Below are 18951 nucleotides of genomic sequence, written 5' to 3'. Positions count from 1 at the left end.
GAGACAATGCCAGATCCTTACTTAACCCACCGTGCCACAGCAGGAACTCCAACCCCTCCAATTCCTAATTGATATTCAAAACCTTAGCTCATTAGCACTCAAGGTCCTCCAAGAGGCACCAACCACTTTTCCAGTTTTATTTCCTACCCCACCATACAAACTCAAATTAAGAGATAATCATTCAAAAACAAAAATTAAAAAGTAGGAAAAAAAATTTTTTAAAGAGATAATCATTCACACTGGCATTCCCACCAACATTATAATCTGTTATACACTTATAATCTCTCTTATTACCTGTGTACTTTCCACTAAATCATGAGCTTTGCTGAACCATTTTTTAGCCATCTTTATAAGGCCAGTATACAACTCTTATACCTACTAAGTGCTCAATAACATTCTTTAACAAATATAACATTATTATAACAATTAGAAAGGAGAATCACTAAAGCATGGTTATACCCTTCATTTCCCTTAACCATCCCTTCACGTCTGGGGACCTCAATGTTTCTATTTTCTCCAGCTGGTGTACAAACCAGGAGCCTTGTAGAGAACTACATAATTTTTTGCATGAAAAAATTTTCTCATACTCAAACCAAAAGTTAAATGATTTGAAAAAGTATGCTGGAAACTATGGAGAAAATAAATACTTCAGTGGTTGCCAGGGGTAAGGGAGGAGGATGCCACGGACAGGACAGGCAGAGCCCAGAGGCTTTTTTAAGGGCAATGAAAGTACTCTGTATTCTACAATGGTAGATACATTTGGAGATACAGTATACATTTGCCTAAACCCACAGAATGTACCCCAAGAGTGAACCCTAACGTAAACTATGGACTTAAGGAGATGATAATGTGTCAATATATCATTTATAACTCTGTTTGGGACAGGTTAAGGATCCGGCATTGCTGCAGCTGCAGTGTAGGTAGCAAGTGAGGCTCAGATCAGATCGCTGGCCTGGGAACTTCACAGGCCAAAAAAAAAAAAAGGTGTTTATAATAATAAAGAAAAAATCCATTAACACTGGTTCTCTATTTTATAAGGCAACTAATACTACAGTTATATAACACAATCTTTACCACACTAATAAAAAATAACAGGGTTTCATAAAGTGACAAACATTTTTCCTGGTTATATAAACTTTTTATGAGAAACTCTTCTTATTCACTTACCACTCTATCATCTAGTTAACAAATTCACAAAAAAATTAGCTCTAAGGCTAAGTTAAAAATATTGAATACAGAAAAGCATGTGGAGAGTCCCCGTTGTGGCTCAGTGGTTAATGAATCTGACTAGGAGGTTTCAGGTTCGATCCCTGGCCTTGCTCAGTGGGTTAAGGATCTGGCGTTGCCATGAGCTGTGGTGTGGGTTGCAGACACGGCTCGGCTCAGATCCCGCGTTGCTGTGGCTCTAGTGCAGGCTGGCGGCTACAGCTCCGATTGGACCCCTAGCCTGGGAACCTCCATATGCTGCGGGAGCAGCCCTACAAAAGGCAAAAAGACAAAAAACAAACAAACAAACAAAAAAAGAAAAGAAAGTGGGAGGGTGATTTTAAAGGGTAAACTTGGTTTTCTAGTGTACTTCATCTCACATCCAACCAGTGCAGCATTTCACTGGAAGGCTTCTGCAACTCAGGATACCTGAGAAGCAGTGGTTTCCATCTTTTTGTTAAGGTAAAATAGTTCAAATATTCCCAAAACTGCCATGATCTTACCAATCTGACTGAAACGCTGTCATGCTTATCACTCTGCATTGTCCCAACACAACAAACCTACAAATATTTATACAGATAAGTAATTACTACCAATTATACAAACCAAGCCAGAGTGCCTCCAATGGTTGCTTTCCCCAGCACTAAGTTATGTTCAGGAAATGCCTTACCCTTTTCACACCATTAGGATATCATTTCACTCCCTGAAGCAGAAGCAGGCCTAATGAGGCATCAGCAACATCACAATGCTGTGCCAGGCCTAAGGGGCATCCAGAACTCTGGGCAGGATGTCTGAGAGATGGTAGCAGCTGGGCACTCAACATTCCTACATCACTATGGCTGTCCCGGCAGAGAAGAGAGCAATAAGAAGCAGATCCCAAAAAGTTGGGGGTGACTCAATGACAACATCCGTGGTCAAGCAGTAATTTACCAAATATGTCTGCTCAAAATGCCAAGGCACATATTTCAAGGGCTGTGGTCCTCTGCACTAAATACACCGCTGCCTTCCTAAAACATGACCCACAAACCACAGGTTGCAATATAAAAAAGCCCATCTTGAACCCTGCCTGTGAAAGGTTACCAGGAGAAACTGATTATTACAATTAAAGTATTTGTATAGAGGGTTTTATTACTTACAAATCGCTTATGTATACATTGTTTCATTTTGACCTTTATCATTTCACATATTTCACCTTACTTGATTGATAATCACAGTGTGCCTGTCAGATAAACACAACAAAAGCAGCATTCTTACTTTACAGAAAAAGAACCTAAAACTTGGAAAAATTGTCTGTAAGTAATCTGTCCGCAAAACCTGAGTGTTCCGGAAGATTATATAGCAATGGTGTGATCCCCCCAAAAAGCAGTTTATAGTGTTGTAAGATTTAACGTACGTCCTTTTGCACTTAATAAGTATTTGAAACATTTAAAAATAATGGAAACTTTTGAAAAACAATGAATAGTCAACTATACAAAAACCAAAATGCAATATTTAAGCTTGTCGGTTTGTACAAACAATACAGTATTTTCTAATAATCCAAAAACATCTTTTATCTAAGAGTTTTACTACAATGTTCTCGGGGCTAGAGACTGCCTATAGCCGAAAATATCAATTCCTTTGTGTACTTCAGCAATAGATTCCCTATTTATATAATCAACATATGTACACATCAAATTCGGCTCATACGAATCATGTTTGCATCAAAGTTTCAAAGGATTCCGAGTCCTTTGTTCAAAAAACCTTTTACTGAGTCCTTATCATGTTCTAGACACTCTTTAGAGTATAAGAAAATACAAATAATTTTTTTAATGTTACCTGTCATAAGGTAACCAATTGCCTTTTGTTACGACTCAGTATGACACTTCCAAGTGAGGTGTCCTTTTAGGACACAAGGGAGGGGCGCTGAATCCAGCCTGGTGGATCTGGTCAGAATATCCTCAGATGGATATCTTGAAATAATAACCTACTAACACCAGCATGCTTCAAGCACAGGAATACCTTAAACTGCTGAGCCCAAGCAAGGAACTTCCAAGTTCTTAAATAGAGCTGAAGAATAGAGCTGAAGAATTGAATATGAAATGAGAGAAAGGCAAACAGTTCAGCTGGGGAAAAGGTAAATGAAATAGTTATAGAGGACCCCATATGCCATGCCAGCTAACATTTTTTGAGTACTTGGTATGTGCCAGACATCCCAAAATGTTTTCTTGCTTGTAATCCTCACAATAACCCACAGAACTAAGGAAAATTACCTTGCAAATGAAGGAGGAGCTAAGGAGACATTAGCTCGTTTGTCAGTCTTACAGAGGTTTTAACTGGCAGAGATAGAACTGGAACCCAGTTCAGATTAAATCCCAAAAGTGAGCTCATAAACTCTCCATTCTGCTGCCTCTCTTAATGAAGGCTGCTAGGGGGAGCCATTGAAAGGTTTTTAAACTAAAGAGTGAAGTGATCAGATTTGCTCTTTGGAAAGACTAAGTGGAAACTGGATAAAGGGGTGTCTAGAAGCAGAAAGACAAAGCTGCCAACATCTGTAGTAATCCAGGTGAGAGCATGATTGTGGCAGTGAGGATGGAGACAGATTCAAGAGATTTTTCACGAAAGAAAATTATCAGTTCTTAGTGATTAGATGCAAAGGGTTAGTGTTAAGAGAGTAATCCAGAAACTTGGCTTGGGGAACTATGGGACACGACATCACCTATCAGGAAGAGGGAAGTCAACAGGTTTTGTTTGTTCAATAAATATCTATAGAGTGTCTCCCAAATACAAAACACTTTCCTAGGCCAAGGGTCAAGTCTGAAATTAGGGTTCTGGTTGTTAGAAAATATTTAGAGTAAATGACAAAGCATTAATAATACAAGGTATACTGAAAAGTAGTCATCACTATTAACAGACTTGGCCTAGAGTTTAATGAAAACATTTTGTGCAACCATTAAAAAAAAAAAAAAATTACCACATGCAGAAAACAAATCAATAGAGGAAAGGCATTCCACAATCTCACAATGTGTTATTACATTTGAGCTTGACAGATCGTCAAGCTCTTACACAACACATACAAACACACACACACACACACACACACACACACACACACACACACCCCAACTTGTGGTCTTATCCCTCTCCCTGTTAAAAAAAAAAAAAAAAAAAAGTACCTATTTTATTACCCAAACTGTAACATATATTCCGGTTTTCTGGGGGGTGGTTGTTTTTGGTATTTGTCTTTTTAGGACCACAACCCCCAGCATACGGAAGTTCCTAGGCTAGCGGTCGAATCGGAGATGTAGCTGCAGGCCTACACCACGGCCACAGCAATGCCAGATCCTCATCCCACAGAGAAAGGCCAGGGATTGAACCTGCATCCTCATGAATACTAGTAGGGTTCCTTACCACTGAGCCACCACGAGAACTCCCATGTTCAGGTTTTTTTCACCCCATATCACCCCTGTGATTTGCTAAGAACTTAGCGCATAATTTCCTACTTGATTTCTTATAAAAATGATCTACTTCACATCAGCTTATTTCAGTAAAAATTCCTAGATTTTTTAACCACACCTTCCATTCGAGGATGCTCTCTTCAGATCCTAAGGCACAGCGATCCTGTGCAGATGTGGCAAGTTAACTACAATTCCCATTTTACTACATAGTTAGGAAATTGGCCCAGGGGAAGTAAAGTAACTTGGAAATAATCACAAAGCCAGATGCCAAAAATAACAACTTTTAGTCAATCCATGAGAAAATACTGCCCCTAGTTGAAATAACATGAAATTTAGTATTAGGAGGAAGCAAAATGTGAAATAATGTTTTAAAGCCAACTCTTAGGTTTTTAAAAAGACTGAATATGAATATTAAGATTTGTAAGAATTTTGGAACACACCACTTTTTCCCTTAATACTTTATCCATCCAGAGTGCCAAAGATTATTTAATAAACTACAGCTGGCAAGGGTGGCTACCCCCACCCCATCATTTTTTTTATCTTAGCCACTTAGGACACATATAAATCTGTTGATAAAGAATAGGTAACTTTCAAACAAACCTATTTAAGAAACATATATTAGAACAGATGTGAAAATACTTTCATACTCCTCTTACACACTTTTCTGAAAATATACTCTCTGCAATATGCATAGACAATAAATTTAAAGCTTTAATAGGCAATAATCAGAATGAAAGTTTCCCAATCACAACTCATTCTATGTTTCTAAATATGCTGCTGTCTTATACAATTCAATAAAACTATTTTATTTGGTCACAAAATAAAGGTCTTACACAATTTTGAAACAATAAACCTGAACCTGATTTTTAAAAGTTGCTTTTATGACGTTTGTATGATCATTCTTATTTGCACAAGTCAAAGCAAAATACTTTCTATTATTGTAATGTATTTACACTTTGCAGAGTCAGAAACAAGAGTGTGTGCTCAAGATTTTACCTTCAAAAGACTGACTGCCCTAGGAACAAGTCAGGGAGACAAATGATTATCGGTAGAATCAACTCATGGACCCAGATGGCAAATTTTCAGAAGCCTCACTTATCAATCATGAAAGGTGATTTTCCATTAATTAAAACTCAAACTAATTCATACTAATTTAAATCATAGCCTTAAAAAAAATGCTTTCCACTCCACCACTCCTTACACTTGTATATCCTCTGCTAGTAGCACTTTAGGAGGTTTAAAAAGAAATGATACTCCAAATGATTTTATGGGTAACATATCTTACAAAAGTAGTGACCCACTAGTGGGGCCGAGGGAGGGGGTCTTCTTGAACAATATATTCAATCTAGTAATATTGGTAAATCTAATACCTCTTATTCCTAGCACCAGAATAGTGAGGCAATTTAAATACACCATACCGCCCTCCCCCAACCCCCACACAAAACTCCAAGTTTTTAGCATTAACATAACAATAAGCACTGTGAACAAATTTAAGCTCCTTTAACACTTGCAGTGCCTTTACCTTACTTAAAGACTATTACTTAAACGTCTTTTAATTGCATTTGATTAATGCACTCCACAAAGACTTTAGCAGCAGTATTCATCAACCCAAACTGCACTCTTAAGCGCTTTCCTCATTTCACCTTCAAAGCTGGGACAGAGGGCTGTCATAAATCTACAGTGCAAGATCACATAATCGTAAGCTATCTAAAAATTAAGAACAAGTAAAACATTTATATCAAATTCTCAAGCAGGATGCCCTCCCTTTTTCCTTGAGAAGCAGGACTGACTGGTAAAATCACTGAACTCTCCATCTAGAGTCTTGAAAATGCAGGAATTCTCCACCCCAACACTCACAGTTTTGAAACACCAAAATTCACTCAACTGCTACACACATACCAAAAGAATATCCAACGTGAAAATCGGAAATTGTTCGCGCACACCAACAGGAAAAAAAAAAAAAAAAAAGCCATGCGCCTCTTCCAACCAGCCTACAATACCCTCAGGTAACCCAGATGCAAAGCTACGACAGCTGCCCTTGGCCTAGGCCGTCAGAAACCAAGGGGCGGGGAGGGGGGGCAATAACCAAGAGACCAGATCTTTTTCCAGGGCTACTGTTTCCAAGCAAAACAACCAGGGGCCCAAAGAGACCGCGAAGAAAACTGGAGACATTGTAATCCTGAGAGAAAAGGGTGGTAGGGAGGTGTGCACTCAATCCCGAGAGAAAAGGGTGCGGAGAGGAGGAGCGCCGCGGAGGAAACTAAGTATCCCCACGCATCTCTCAGACCCACAAAAACAACAACAAACCGCAGGGTCTGTCTGCACGTAGAAGCAGCAGATGGAGTCCCTGGGGCTGAGACAGTTCAGCCAACAAACACCGTGGGTAGCGGATAAATCAACCGATGAAGGGAGGAGAATGGGGGTCCAAACGAATAAGTCCCTGGATAAGGGAGACAAAGCCTCCGGGGGTGTTCAAGGACCAAACAGAAAGGTGAGAGAGAGACAAGGGAGAAAAATGATTTGGGGGGTGAGAAGTGAAAAGAAAGACAGAAATTTGGTGCCTGGGCTGTGGCAGGTCACTGAGCTACCGAATAGAGAGGGGCACAACAAAGGGGCACGGGAGGAAGGACAGCTAAGGGGAGGAGATGGAGAAGGAGAAGGGATGCGGGGCGCGACCGGTCGGACAAAGCGCCCAAGGCGGCGAAACAAAGGGCCGGAGGTAGAGAGTCGCGGGGGGCAGCGGGAAAAGACAAAGCACCAGGGGCCGGGGGCATCGGCTCGGCGAGAAGGCGACGACGGCCAAGAGGAACAAAGCTGAGCGGGGCCGGGAGGCAGGGCCCGCGAGCGGCGGCGCGAGAGGCGCGCGACGGGCACGGCGCCCGCGGGCCCCGCGCGCCCGGCCGCACTCACGCCCGCACCCGCCGGCCTCGCCGCCGCCGCCGCCCGCCCTCACGCGCCGGAGCCCGAGCCGCGGCGGCGCAGACCGGGCAGCGCACGGCCACACACACCGCCGCTGCCGCCACGCTCGGCGCACGCGATGCCGCTCCTGCGGCGCCGAACGCCAAGCGCGCCGCGGCCCCCGAACCCGCCGCCCGCCGCGGACTGCGAGACGCCCGCAACTTTCCCGGTTCCCAGCGCTCCGATTCCCCCAGACTTACCCTGTCACAACAGGCGCCATCTTCCACAAACTCTCGCCAAAACTCCAACCCTCGCGAGATTCCCCCTGACGCCTTCCCTGGTCCCTCTCCCCCGCCCCTTCCCTTTTTCCTCACTCCTCGATTCCACCCAGCCCCCGCGCTCCTTTTCCCCTCACAGCCGCAGCGAAGAGCCAGACGCCTCGCGCCGCCAGCGGAGTAGGGGATCCAGCTCGCTGCCTTCCCTGGAAACCTACCCAAGCGATGGAGCATGCGCAGGCACCTCCTCCGCGGGCGAGCCCTCCGTCTGGTCCATGGGGAGTGCTCCGGTTATCCGGGTTTTGGGACGCGCCCTGAGGGACGTACGTGGAGACTGAGGAAAACCGGAGGGGATTACTCCAGGGACGGGGAATGAAGGGGTCAGGAGGCGGAGCCGAGGGAAAGGGAGGAGGGGTCCTGGGAAAATCTGCCGCGTTTCACAGGCCTAGATGAAACACCTCCTCAAATGGGTGTTTTCCAAGTGGCTTCCCGCTCACTCTAGTTCCCAGCCCGTTTCATTCATTCAAACGTTCATTGGACGCTTCCTTTATGCTAATGTCAGTGTTAGGTGCTGGAGCTACAGAGATGCCTGGGCGAGTGACAAATCAGGAACTATCTCAGTTCATTCGACCCCCGTGCTAGCAGAGAGAGAGACAAGAGTACAAAGTGGCCCGACCCTCCAGAGCTCTAAATGGAAAACTTTTGCAGATGAGCTCTATTGCTTTAGTTTTCTTCTCCTTGGGTGTGAAGTGAGGTCAGGCCAAGGCCTCTGGCAGACTCCCCCCCGCCCCGGTGTCCACCTCGCATACACACGCCAGAGTGTCCTTTTCTCCAGAGGTGAAAACTGCGTTGTAATCGAAAGCCACCACTCCCCCGTCCCGCACTCAAGTCAGAGGTTCTGCTTGGGTAGAGAGCTGCCTTCGTGTAAGCCTTCCTAGGACCCCATCGCAGTCCCCAGACCTGTGTGAACCAAGTATATATGGGTACAGACTCTGACATGGTCCTATTGGAGGCCTGACACAGTCAAGAACGCTGCTCACTGTCCTAAGGGTATCTCAGGCGACGTAAACCTGGAAGCCCCCGAGCAAACTTGGCCCCTCTGGGCACTTAACAGAAAGGTGCGGGGCCCGAACCCTGCCCCCTCCTCCCTACCTACAGCTCCCCTTTCTTCTCCTCCCCCAACACCCCCCCCCATGCTTGTCCTTTCAATTCCTAGAGATTCCCAGATCCAGCACGGTGCCTCCCTCAGGGAGCCCCAAAACCCGGAGAACTGGAATTCACAGCCCGAAACCTGCTGAAGGCGCATCAGGATTGGCGCCGCACGCGCGACCAGCACTGCGCATGTGCCCAATGCGGGCAGCCCCGTCTCACGCTACACCTCCTTCCCACCGCCTTCTACTACTCGATTCAGACACAACACGGGCCGTGGGAAATTTCCTAAACCTCGCGAGAACGCGCCCACTGTTGCCTATGCTTTCTCCCCAAATCTCGCGGAGCCCTGGCGGGACAGGTGTTTGTCTAGCGCTGCTCCGGGCGCTGTTCGTGCCGCGCGTGCCCGGGCGGCGGGCGGCGGGCGCGGGCGGGGTGGGAAGGGAGCGGCTCGATGCGGAGGCGGGGCAGGGGGCGCGTGGCGGGGAGCGCGGGGCGGAGGGCTGCTGGGAGGCGCCCGACATCTCGCACACACACACCGCGTGACGCTTTGTAGAAAAATGGGGGTAGTGTGGGGGCGGCCTCTAAAAGAAGGGGAAGCCAGATTAGAAACTCCTCCTAGTTTGGGTGGTAAGAGGTCAGATTCTAGGGCAGGAGGAGCCCCAGGCCGATCCCCGGGGAGGTTTCCTGTCGCCCTCCACGCGCCTGGTACTTTCCTAAAATGTGTTTAACGCCGTGCCCCCGGCCTCCGGGAGCTGACGGCCCCCAGTGCCGGGTTTGAGTCATGCCTCTGAGTCACCCAGTCTGGCCACCACTTTACTTGCTTTAAAACAAGTTTGGATTTCCTTAGCCATTCTCTTGTAGCAATTGGTTGTTTTCTTTCTGATGTACCCGCTGGTCCCAAGACTTAGGGAAAAAATGCTACTTTCTGCGTTCTCAGATTGTAGATTTGTAGATTCCGCCTCCCATTCAAGGACTTTTTTTTTTTTTTTAAGTCTAATATCTTTCCCCTGACTTCTTCCTAGACTTTTAAATTAAGCCCTATCAATCAGTTTCTGGGTTTTTTTCCCCCTTTCCTCCACTAAGGATTTAAAATACTGGTTTTGCTTTCCTTCACCCTTGTATGTGGAATATTCCACATTTTGGCTATTGTTTCATCAGATGCTTTAGGGACAACTGCTTTAAGTGCATTCCTTCTTTTTGGATTATTTATTTGTACAGTCAGTTCCTGTTTACATTCTTCAGTAAGGCTCATTTAAGATTGCCTTGGAGTTCCGCTCGAGGCTCAATGGTTAATGAATCCGACTAGGAACCATGAGGTTTTGGGTTCGATCCCTGGCCTTGCTCAGTGGGTTAAGGATCTGGCGTTGCCATGAGCTGTGGTGTAGGTCGCAGACGGGGCTCGGATCCCGCGTTGCTGTGGCTGTGGTGTAGGCGGGTGGCTATAGCTCCAATTAGACCCCTAGCCTGGGAACCTCCATGTGCTTCAGGAGCGGCCCTAGAAAAGGCAAAAAAAAAAAGATTGCCTTAGTGTGCTTTCTATACTAGCCTAGCCTTGTGTCTTGATGACATCATAGACTCACAAATGTAGAGTTGAATAGTCTGAATTTTGAAGGACAGGGAATCTTTTAATAAGGGCTTGTGTTCTGCTGGTAATGTAGTGAAATTAAGTTCTTGAGTTGTTTTTCAAGGCCGTTAGTTTGTGAGTGTGTGTATGTGTGTGCACACTACACATTTGCCTATCCCTTTGATTAAGTGTTTCATGCAGAATAAAAGAAGATGTAAGAGAACTAAATGCAGTATCACTGCAGCACTGATTTGGAACAGGCTGGCTCAAGAGGACAATGCCCATGAACACACAATCCTTTGACCCTCCATCCTAAGAAGGCTTTTCACTCATGCTCTAGTCCAGACCATTAATGGCCATCTGAGAGTCCCGGCCACTGAAAGCCATGGTAAACCACAAGTCAAATCACAACTCATTTTCACCCTAATATATGCTCTACCTGCATACTTTCCCCATGCATGCAAATGACGATTCCATCCTACCACCTACTTAAGCCAAGAACCTCAGAGTCATTCTTGCCTCCTTTCCCTCTCCCATCCAGCATCCAAATTACAAAATCCTGCTGACTCCACCATCAAACAAGGCCAAACACTTCCACATCTCCATGGCAACCAGCCCAGTCTAAACCATCTCATCTCTCACCTGGTTTCCAGAAAGTCTCCTAACTGGTTCTCCCTTCATCCATTCTTGCCGTCCCTCAGTCTGTTCTCAGCAGGGGATTCAGAGTAACCCTCTAGAACTCCCAATGGTTTTTCCATTTTCCTATGAGGACCTGCACAGTTGGGCCTACCACCCAAATCCCCTGACCTCCTTGACCTCGCCTCTTACCCTTGCTCCTTGAGCCCTAACCTTCTTTGCTGTTCCTAGGACTTCCTCAACTCCCATCTTTGCTCTTCCCCTCCCCTCCTCATGCTCCTTCCTTCACTATTTTCAAGTCTTCGCTAAAGTGTCACCTTCTCGGTGAGGCCTTCCCTGCCCATGTTCAAGAAAGTTAACTCCTCATACTTCCTTTTCTTTCATTCTGTGTTTCTCCCACAGCACTTACCATAAACTAACAGACCGTATATCATATCTGTGTATTGTAATTATCCTCTGCCTCCCCCCCATTATAATGCAATCTTTTTTTATTTTATTTTATTTTTTATTTTTAGCTGCACCCATGGCAGATGGAAGTTCCCAGGCCAGGCATCGAATCCTAGCCACAGCTGTGGCAATGCAAGATCCTTAACCCACTGTGCCAACTCCAATTATAACGTAATCTTAATGAGAGTAGGGAGTTTTGTCTCTTTTATCCATTGTTCACACCTTAGTCTCCAGAACAATGCCACCAGAGCATGACAGATGCCCAGTATTTGTGGAATGAGTGAGATGTCATCCACTTCTAGAGCAGAGTAGAAAAGATTCTGCAGACTTAGCCTTTAAGGGTTCAAAACAATATGGAGGCTAGACCAGTAATGAGTACTCCACTCCAGTGCCAGCTTGCCTGGGAGGAAAAAAGAGCCTACAGAGCAAACACCTGTATAAACTTTTTGCAAAAAAAAAAAAAAAAAAATTCTTACTCCTAGGTTAGACCAGTAGGTGAGCCTAGCATTTCCTTTACTCCACTGAAGAACCTCAGGAAAGAAAACCCTATTGGCAGGACATAAGGAAACAGGTATTCGCATGTGTTGCTAGTGGGAGTGAAAATGGGTATAATCTTTATGAAAACCATTTTGATAAAACCGTTACTACCTGTTAATCCTGCAATTCCATTTCTAGAAATTTTTCCTACAAATACACTCACACGTATGAAATTACCTCTATGTGTACTGCAGCATTATTGATGGTAGAGAATTCTAGTAGTAACCTAAATATCCATCAAAAGATGTCTTACTAAACAAAAAACCACCATTCATAGAATTGAATCTATGCATCTGTTAAAAAGTAGGGGCTAATTTTTATGTTCTTATGGGGAAGGATCACAAAGTTTAAAAAAACAAGGTGCAAAATAATGATAGATAAATATATACTTATTTGCCTATATCTTCTACAGGGTTCTGGAAGGACACACCAGAAGCTCTAACAGTGACTGCTTCACTGTTAGGGACTCAGCTGTTGAGGATGTAGGTGAGGAGGTAGCTTTTCTCAGTCATCTGTCTTGGATCCTTTGAACTTTGTACCAGGCACATGTATTGCTTATTCAAAATCTAAAACATTGTAGAACTTCCCTAGTAAGTCAGTGGCTTAAGGGTCTGGCATTGTCACCGCTACAGCACTGGTTCCATCCCTGGCCTAGGAATTTCTACATGCCATGGGCAAGGCCAAATACATAAATAGAACTTTTTTTTTTTTTTTTGATCTTTTTTTTGTGTGTCTTTTTTTAAGGCCACACCCATGGCATACAGAGGTTCCTAGGCTAGGGGTCAAGTCAAAGCTGCAGCTGCTGGCCTATACCACAGCCACAGCAACACAGGATCTGAGCTACATCTTCGATGAACCCCATGGCTCATGGCAATGCCAGATCCTTAACCCACTGAGCGAGGCCAGGGATCAAATCTGTGTGCTCATGGATACTATCCAGGTTCGTTAACCACTGAGCCAGGAACTCCATGAAACATTTTAAAAGGAGAGAAAGAGGAGTTCCTGTCGTGGCTCAGTGGGTTATGAACACAACTAGAATCCATGAGGATATGGGTTCAATCCTTGGCCTTGATCAGTGGCTTAAGGATCTGGCATTGCCGTGAGCTGTGGTATAGTTTCCAGATGCAGTTCAGATCTGGGTGTTGATGTGGCTGTGATGTAGGCCAGCAGCTGCAGCTCCAATTCAGCTCCTAGCCTGGGAACTTCTATTTGCCACAAGTGCAGCCTTAATAAGCAAAAAATAAAATAATTTTTTTTAATTTTAAAAAAATGAAAGAAAAGGGATAAATGTGCAAGAAGAAAAAATGACCAAATAAAAGCATTTTCTTCCTCCTACTTGCTAGAAAATTATTTTCCAATAGAAGTCATGTACATGATTTACCATCTCAGTAGAATTAAGAACTGCAGGAATTCCCATTGTGGCTCAGTGGAAATGAATCTGACTAGTATCCCTGAAGATGCAGGTTCAATCCTGGCCTTGCTCAATGGGTTAAAGATCCGGTGTTGCCGTGAGCTGCGGTATAGGTCATAGATGCAACTCAAATCTGGCATTGCTGTGGCTGTAGTGTAGGCCAGTGGCTACAGCTCTAATTCACCCTCTAGCCTGGGCACCTCCATATGCCATGAGTGCAGCCCTAAAAAAACAAAAGAAAAAAAAAGAATGGCAGAGCTGTCAGTACTTAACTCCAATCACTTGTGAACACTGGACTCACAGTCCATTTAAACAGCAAGTTGAGAGCCCCTGCCCCTCCACATCAAGCATGATATTTGGTGATTTACAAAGATAGACAGTGCTGAGACCTCAGGGCACTCCTAAGCTAACAGAATACACAGACCAGCTGCAGGGTAATCCTAAGATAGAAATATGAGTTTAATGGCAGTGAGGTACAAGTGGAAGAGGCACCTAACCTTTGCCCGATGGGCCCAGGGAAACCAGGCAGAGATGACTTTTGAACTGAATCTTCATGGAGTGGGAGTTCAGAAGATGAAAAGAGGAGGAAGCCTAAGAAGCACAGGAAACAGCATGTTCAAGCTCTGAGGTGTCAGAGTCTCGTACTCAGGGGAAGTCCAGGTGGTGCATGAAGACTCGGGGATAGGCAGCCCACGCAGGGTCACAAGGAGAACCTGGCAGACAGGTGGTCCTCAAAAGTCGGTGGGCATCAGAATCACCTGGGTCCCACTCCCTAAGAATCTAAGTGATCAAATCTGGGCTGAAGCCCAGAAACAGGCATTTCTAGCAGGTTGGTCAGGGTTTCTGATGCAAATTGTCCATGAACCAAGCTTTGAGAATCTTTGTTGTTGGAGATGGGTGTCGTCTTTTCTTTGGGAGTTTCACATTAAAGGGACAGATGGCATATCATTTCTTTGTTACCAACAAGTGAAATATTTAACATTAAGAGGAATGCAAACTATTGCCTTTGGAATGGATAAGCAATGAGATCCTGCTGTATAGCACTGGGAACTATATCTAGTCACTTATGATGGGGCACAATAACGTGAGAAAAACAATGGATACATGTATGTGTGACTGGGTTACCTTGCTGTACAGTGGAAAGTTGACAGAACACTGTAAACCACCTATGAATGGAAAAATTAAAATTATTTTTAAATATATATATATGAACAGACACTTTACCAAAGAAGAGCTGTGACTACTAATGGTAAATAAACACATGAAAAAGATGCTCCACATCATTAGCAATTAGGGAAATGCAAATTCAAACCATAATAAATGGCTTAAAAAGTTTTTTTTTAACTGACGACCCCAAGTGCTGGTAAAGATATTGACGAATGGCATCGGCCATTCATTGTTGGTGGGAATGCAAAGTGGTTCAGCCAATTTGGAAGACAGTTTGGCAGTTTTTTTAAAATTAAACATGCACGTCCCATAGGATGTAATAATTCCTCTGTTATTACACAAGAGAAATAAGAACATGTCTGCACAATAAATAAATATTAAGAGGAGTAAGTTGGGAGCCCCTAAGTGTATGTCCAGTAGACACGTGGAATAGACAGTGGCAGTGAGATGAACACATTTGTGAAGGGATCGTGTTTTGCTGTGCTGATTTAAACAGAGTGACCCATTTCAACATTGGCTTTAATTCTAAGATGAAGTTACACCATCTCTTATAAATGAGACCCACTAAAACATTGAAAATTTTACTAGGCAGCCCCATGAGAGAGAACACAGGCCCTAACACCAAATTGCATGAGTTCTAGCTCTAAGAACTTAGACAAGTTATTTTTCCTGTCAGTGCCTCAGTTTCCTCACCTGTGAAATGGAGACAGCAGCACCGAGCTCATGAGCATTCAAAGTGTTTATGATGTCTAAAGCACATAGAATGCTACCTGTAATATAATTGCTACAGTAGTGTTCATTTTTGTTGGGGTTTTTGTTTGTTTGTTTGTTTATGGCTGCACCCAAGGCATATGAAAGTTCCCAGGCCAGGGGTTGAATCTGAGCCATGACTGCAACTTACACCACAACTGCAGCACTGCCAGATCCTTAACCCACTGCACCAGGCCGGGGATCGAACCCTTGCCTTCTTTAGTGACCCAAGACAGTGCAGTTGGATTCTTCACCCACCGTGCCATAGGAGGAACTCGAGTGTTTGGGGGTTTTTTTGTTGTTGTGTTTTTTGTGGGTTTTTTTTTTTTTTTTTTTTTTAGGGCCACAGATGTGGCATATGGAAGTTCCAGGCTAGGGGTTGAATCAGAGCTGCAGCTGCCCGCCTACACCACAGCCACAGCAACAGATCTGAGCTGTATCTGCAATCTACTCCACTGCTCACAGCAACGCTGGATCCTTAACCCACTGAGGGAGCCAGGGATGGAACACGCATCCTCATGGATATTAACTGGATTTGTTTCTGCCGAGCCACAATGGGCACTCCCAGTGTTCATTTTCATCATTATATTATTTTTATTTAGTAAGTTCATACGTTGCCTTCATCTCATGAAAATTCTTGCAAAGCATGTCTTGAATGCTTCAACAGTCAATGTTAAAACAGCCAAACATAGTGATGATTTTGACCAGATTGATGTTAGTTCATTTCAAATTCATTTCATTATCATACCCATTCAGAAATGGCAATATCCTTATTATTATTTAATTTCTAAGAGAGTCACATGTCCAGAAGGGTTGGGAAACCTGCTGTAGATGGCCAACAAAAGCCCCTAAGGGTGTAAAGCAGGGCTTGATGTGATCAGATTGTGAGGCGGCTGTGTGCCTAAGCAAGTCTTACTCATAAGTCACATTGGAAATTAGGAACATTTTACTTCACAGAAGTCTCTTAACTTAGGGTTTTTATTCATCTCAATGCCTCCCTTTTTTTGGCAGGGGGAGGGGGTGGCACGCAGGTAGTCCTGCACATGTGGAAGTTCCTGGGCCAGGGATCAAACTGGAGCCACAGCAGTGACAACATTGGATCCTTAACCTGCTGCGCCACAAGTGAACTCCACAAGTAAGAGTATCCCTGTCATTTTCTACTATATTTTAATTAAGTTTAATTACATGTACAGGAGATTGAAAAAAAGGTCAAGAGAGATTCCACAGGAGTTCTTTTGTGGTGCAGAAAGTTAAGAATTGGGTGTTTTTGTGGTGGCTCAGGTCACTGCTGTGCCACAGGTCCCACCCCTGGCCTGGGAACTTAAACATGCCTTGCTTGGGCGCAGCCAAAAGAAAGGAAGGAAAAAGGGAGGGAGAGAGGGAGGGAGAGAAAAAGAAAGAGAGAGAGAAAGAAAGAAAGAGAGAGGGAGGGAGGAAGAAAGAAAGGAAGAAAAAAGGAAAGAAAGAAAGAGGAAAAGAGGAAGGAAGAAAGATAGACTCCATAAAGACTATGCAGTTCTATAAGGAAAATAAGCTCTAATTCTAGGATTAAAAGACAGAGAGAGAACACTGAAACGAAGTCACAGAATTGGTTTCAGGAGAACTTGAGAAACAAAAATAAACATTCACCCTTTGCTTTCCAATTGCACTTGAATTTAAACAGGATTCTTTGGCCCTGAGAATATGATTTCTTTCTTTCTTTTTTTTTTGCTTTTTAGGTCCAAGTTAAGCAAAGCTTAACATGTGCAGCAGTTCAAAAAGGTGCAACAAGAAAAAAAAAGGGGCCATTCACCCTGGTAATGTGAAAGGTAAGTGGAATCAAATGTACATTTGGTGAGAAGAATGTGAACAAGTCGAATAATTTGTCAAAAGTTTTTGTAGCTAATAATAATTGGAAGAAAATGTTTCCACGTGTGATTGATATATCTTGTTCTTTTCATGACATAAGCAAGATAAAGGCAGTTAACACTATCTAACACACAATGACAACACCATTTGAATCATAAAATTCCAGTTATCTGTTTATAGAAGAATATATTTGAATTTTGACTTCCTAAATGTTCCCCCTGGTCATGTATCACATATTGTAGTGGTTTTTGGTTCTGTGTTGAGTCAATGCTGAACACTCATAATTAAAAAAACAACTGGGGCATGAAGGAAAAAGCCCTGGACTGACTCTTTGGTTGAGTCCTACCTCCACCACTAGCCAGCTGGCTAATTTGGGGCAAACTAATATTTCCTTATCTGCAAATGAGGAATATAAAACCTATGGCTTATGGTCATTTTGGAAATTAGCTGCCATGAAATACCTGGGTACATGGTAGATACTCAGTAAATGCTGCTTCTTTAGGAAATTGTACCACTTATGCCCATGAACAGTTTTCTATTAGATGGACTATGAATACCTGCCTTAGAGATTTGTTATCAAATTGGATAATTACATAGATAATTAAATGGCACAAATTACCTGGAAGTTTATTGTTTTTTTGTTCTTTTTTTTTTCTGATCTTTTTAGGGCCACACCTGCAGCAAGCACATGGAAGTTCCCAGGCTTGGGGGTCAATCAGAGCTGTAGCTGCCAGCCTACACCACAGCCACAGCAATGCTGATCCCAGCTGTGTCTTATTCTTGCACCACAGCTCATGGCAATGCCAGATCCTTAACCCACTGAGTGAGGTCAGGGATCGACCCGCGTCCTCATGGATACTAGTGGGGTTGGTAACCACTGAGACTTGATGAGAACTCCTGTATTTATTATTAGTGGGCACATTTATTTGCAAAATGAAATGTATGGTTATATAGAAAATCAATAGAACAGAAAAAGATCTCTATATTTTTCTCCTCTGGCCCATGTTATCATTAACCTGGGGCAGATGACCTTCATCAGTTTTTCAAAGAAAACCTACCAGAAAGGTTTCACAATTTGCATCTGTGTTGTTTAGCGTCAAAGATAGTGTAATGATAAGTATCACCTTGCAGAGATGACCTTTGTGGCTAGCACCCTTGTCTAAAATAGATTAAGAGCTAAGAAGATTGACTTTGGAACGAGTCGATTCAACCACTGACAAATAATGAAAGATATCAAACAATTCCCATATTACGAAATACATAACTCTGTCAAAGACAGCTGACTAATGCAGAATCCCCTTGAATGTCATAATCAAAGTTGGACATTGTCACTATTAAAATTGCCATTATGTCAATAGTTTTCATGTTAGTTAATTTTTAGAATTTTAATTTTCATGTCAATTGGTGGAGATTAAAAAAAGAAATCTTATGAAATTACTGCAGGAAAAAAGGTATCTAAGATAATTTCTAACTAAGCTATCAATAAATGTTGAGAGCAGATTTAGTTTTACGCAATAGGAAAAACGGAACAATTTCATCGCAGTCTCATAGCAATATTATTTAGTATGTAAAACGCATTAAAGAAACTACAGAAATCTTTAAAGACTCTGTGTTAGGTATTATAAC

General features: G+C 43.4%; 1 protein-coding gene across 6 annotated transcripts in view; it reads right to left on the bottom strand.

Annotated features, from left to right (window-relative positions):
* The window catches only part of RBPJ (recombination signal binding protein for immunoglobulin kappa J region), a 233712-nt gene that overhangs the window by 95554 nt on the left and 119207 nt on the right, over positions 1 to 18951 (bottom strand). Inside the window, exon 1 of one of the 6 annotated variants that reach the window (XM_003356884.5) lies at positions 8032 to 8595. The exons of 2 other annotated variants lie outside the window; for them this stretch is intronic. In XM_003356884.5, coding sequence (XP_003356932.1) covers positions 8032 to 8090 — 59 coding nt within the window. In that variant the 5' untranslated portion in view covers positions 8091 to 8595. Of the gene's footprint in view, positions 1 to 7798; positions 8596 to 18951 lie in introns of those variants that run through there. 3 more of the 6 variants (XM_005666569.3, XM_003356883.5, XM_003128890.6) reach the window with 3 other exon arrangements.

The sequence above is a fragment of the Sus scrofa genome, chromosome 8, assembly GCF_000003025.6.
Source record: "Sus scrofa isolate TJ Tabasco breed Duroc chromosome 8, Sscrofa11.1, whole genome shotgun sequence".
In the NCBI taxonomy this organism is placed as follows: Eukaryota; Metazoa; Chordata; class Mammalia; order Artiodactyla; family Suidae; genus Sus; species Sus scrofa.
Note: the sequence above shows the minus strand (reverse complement) of the source record. Positions and strands in the feature narration are given on the sequence as shown.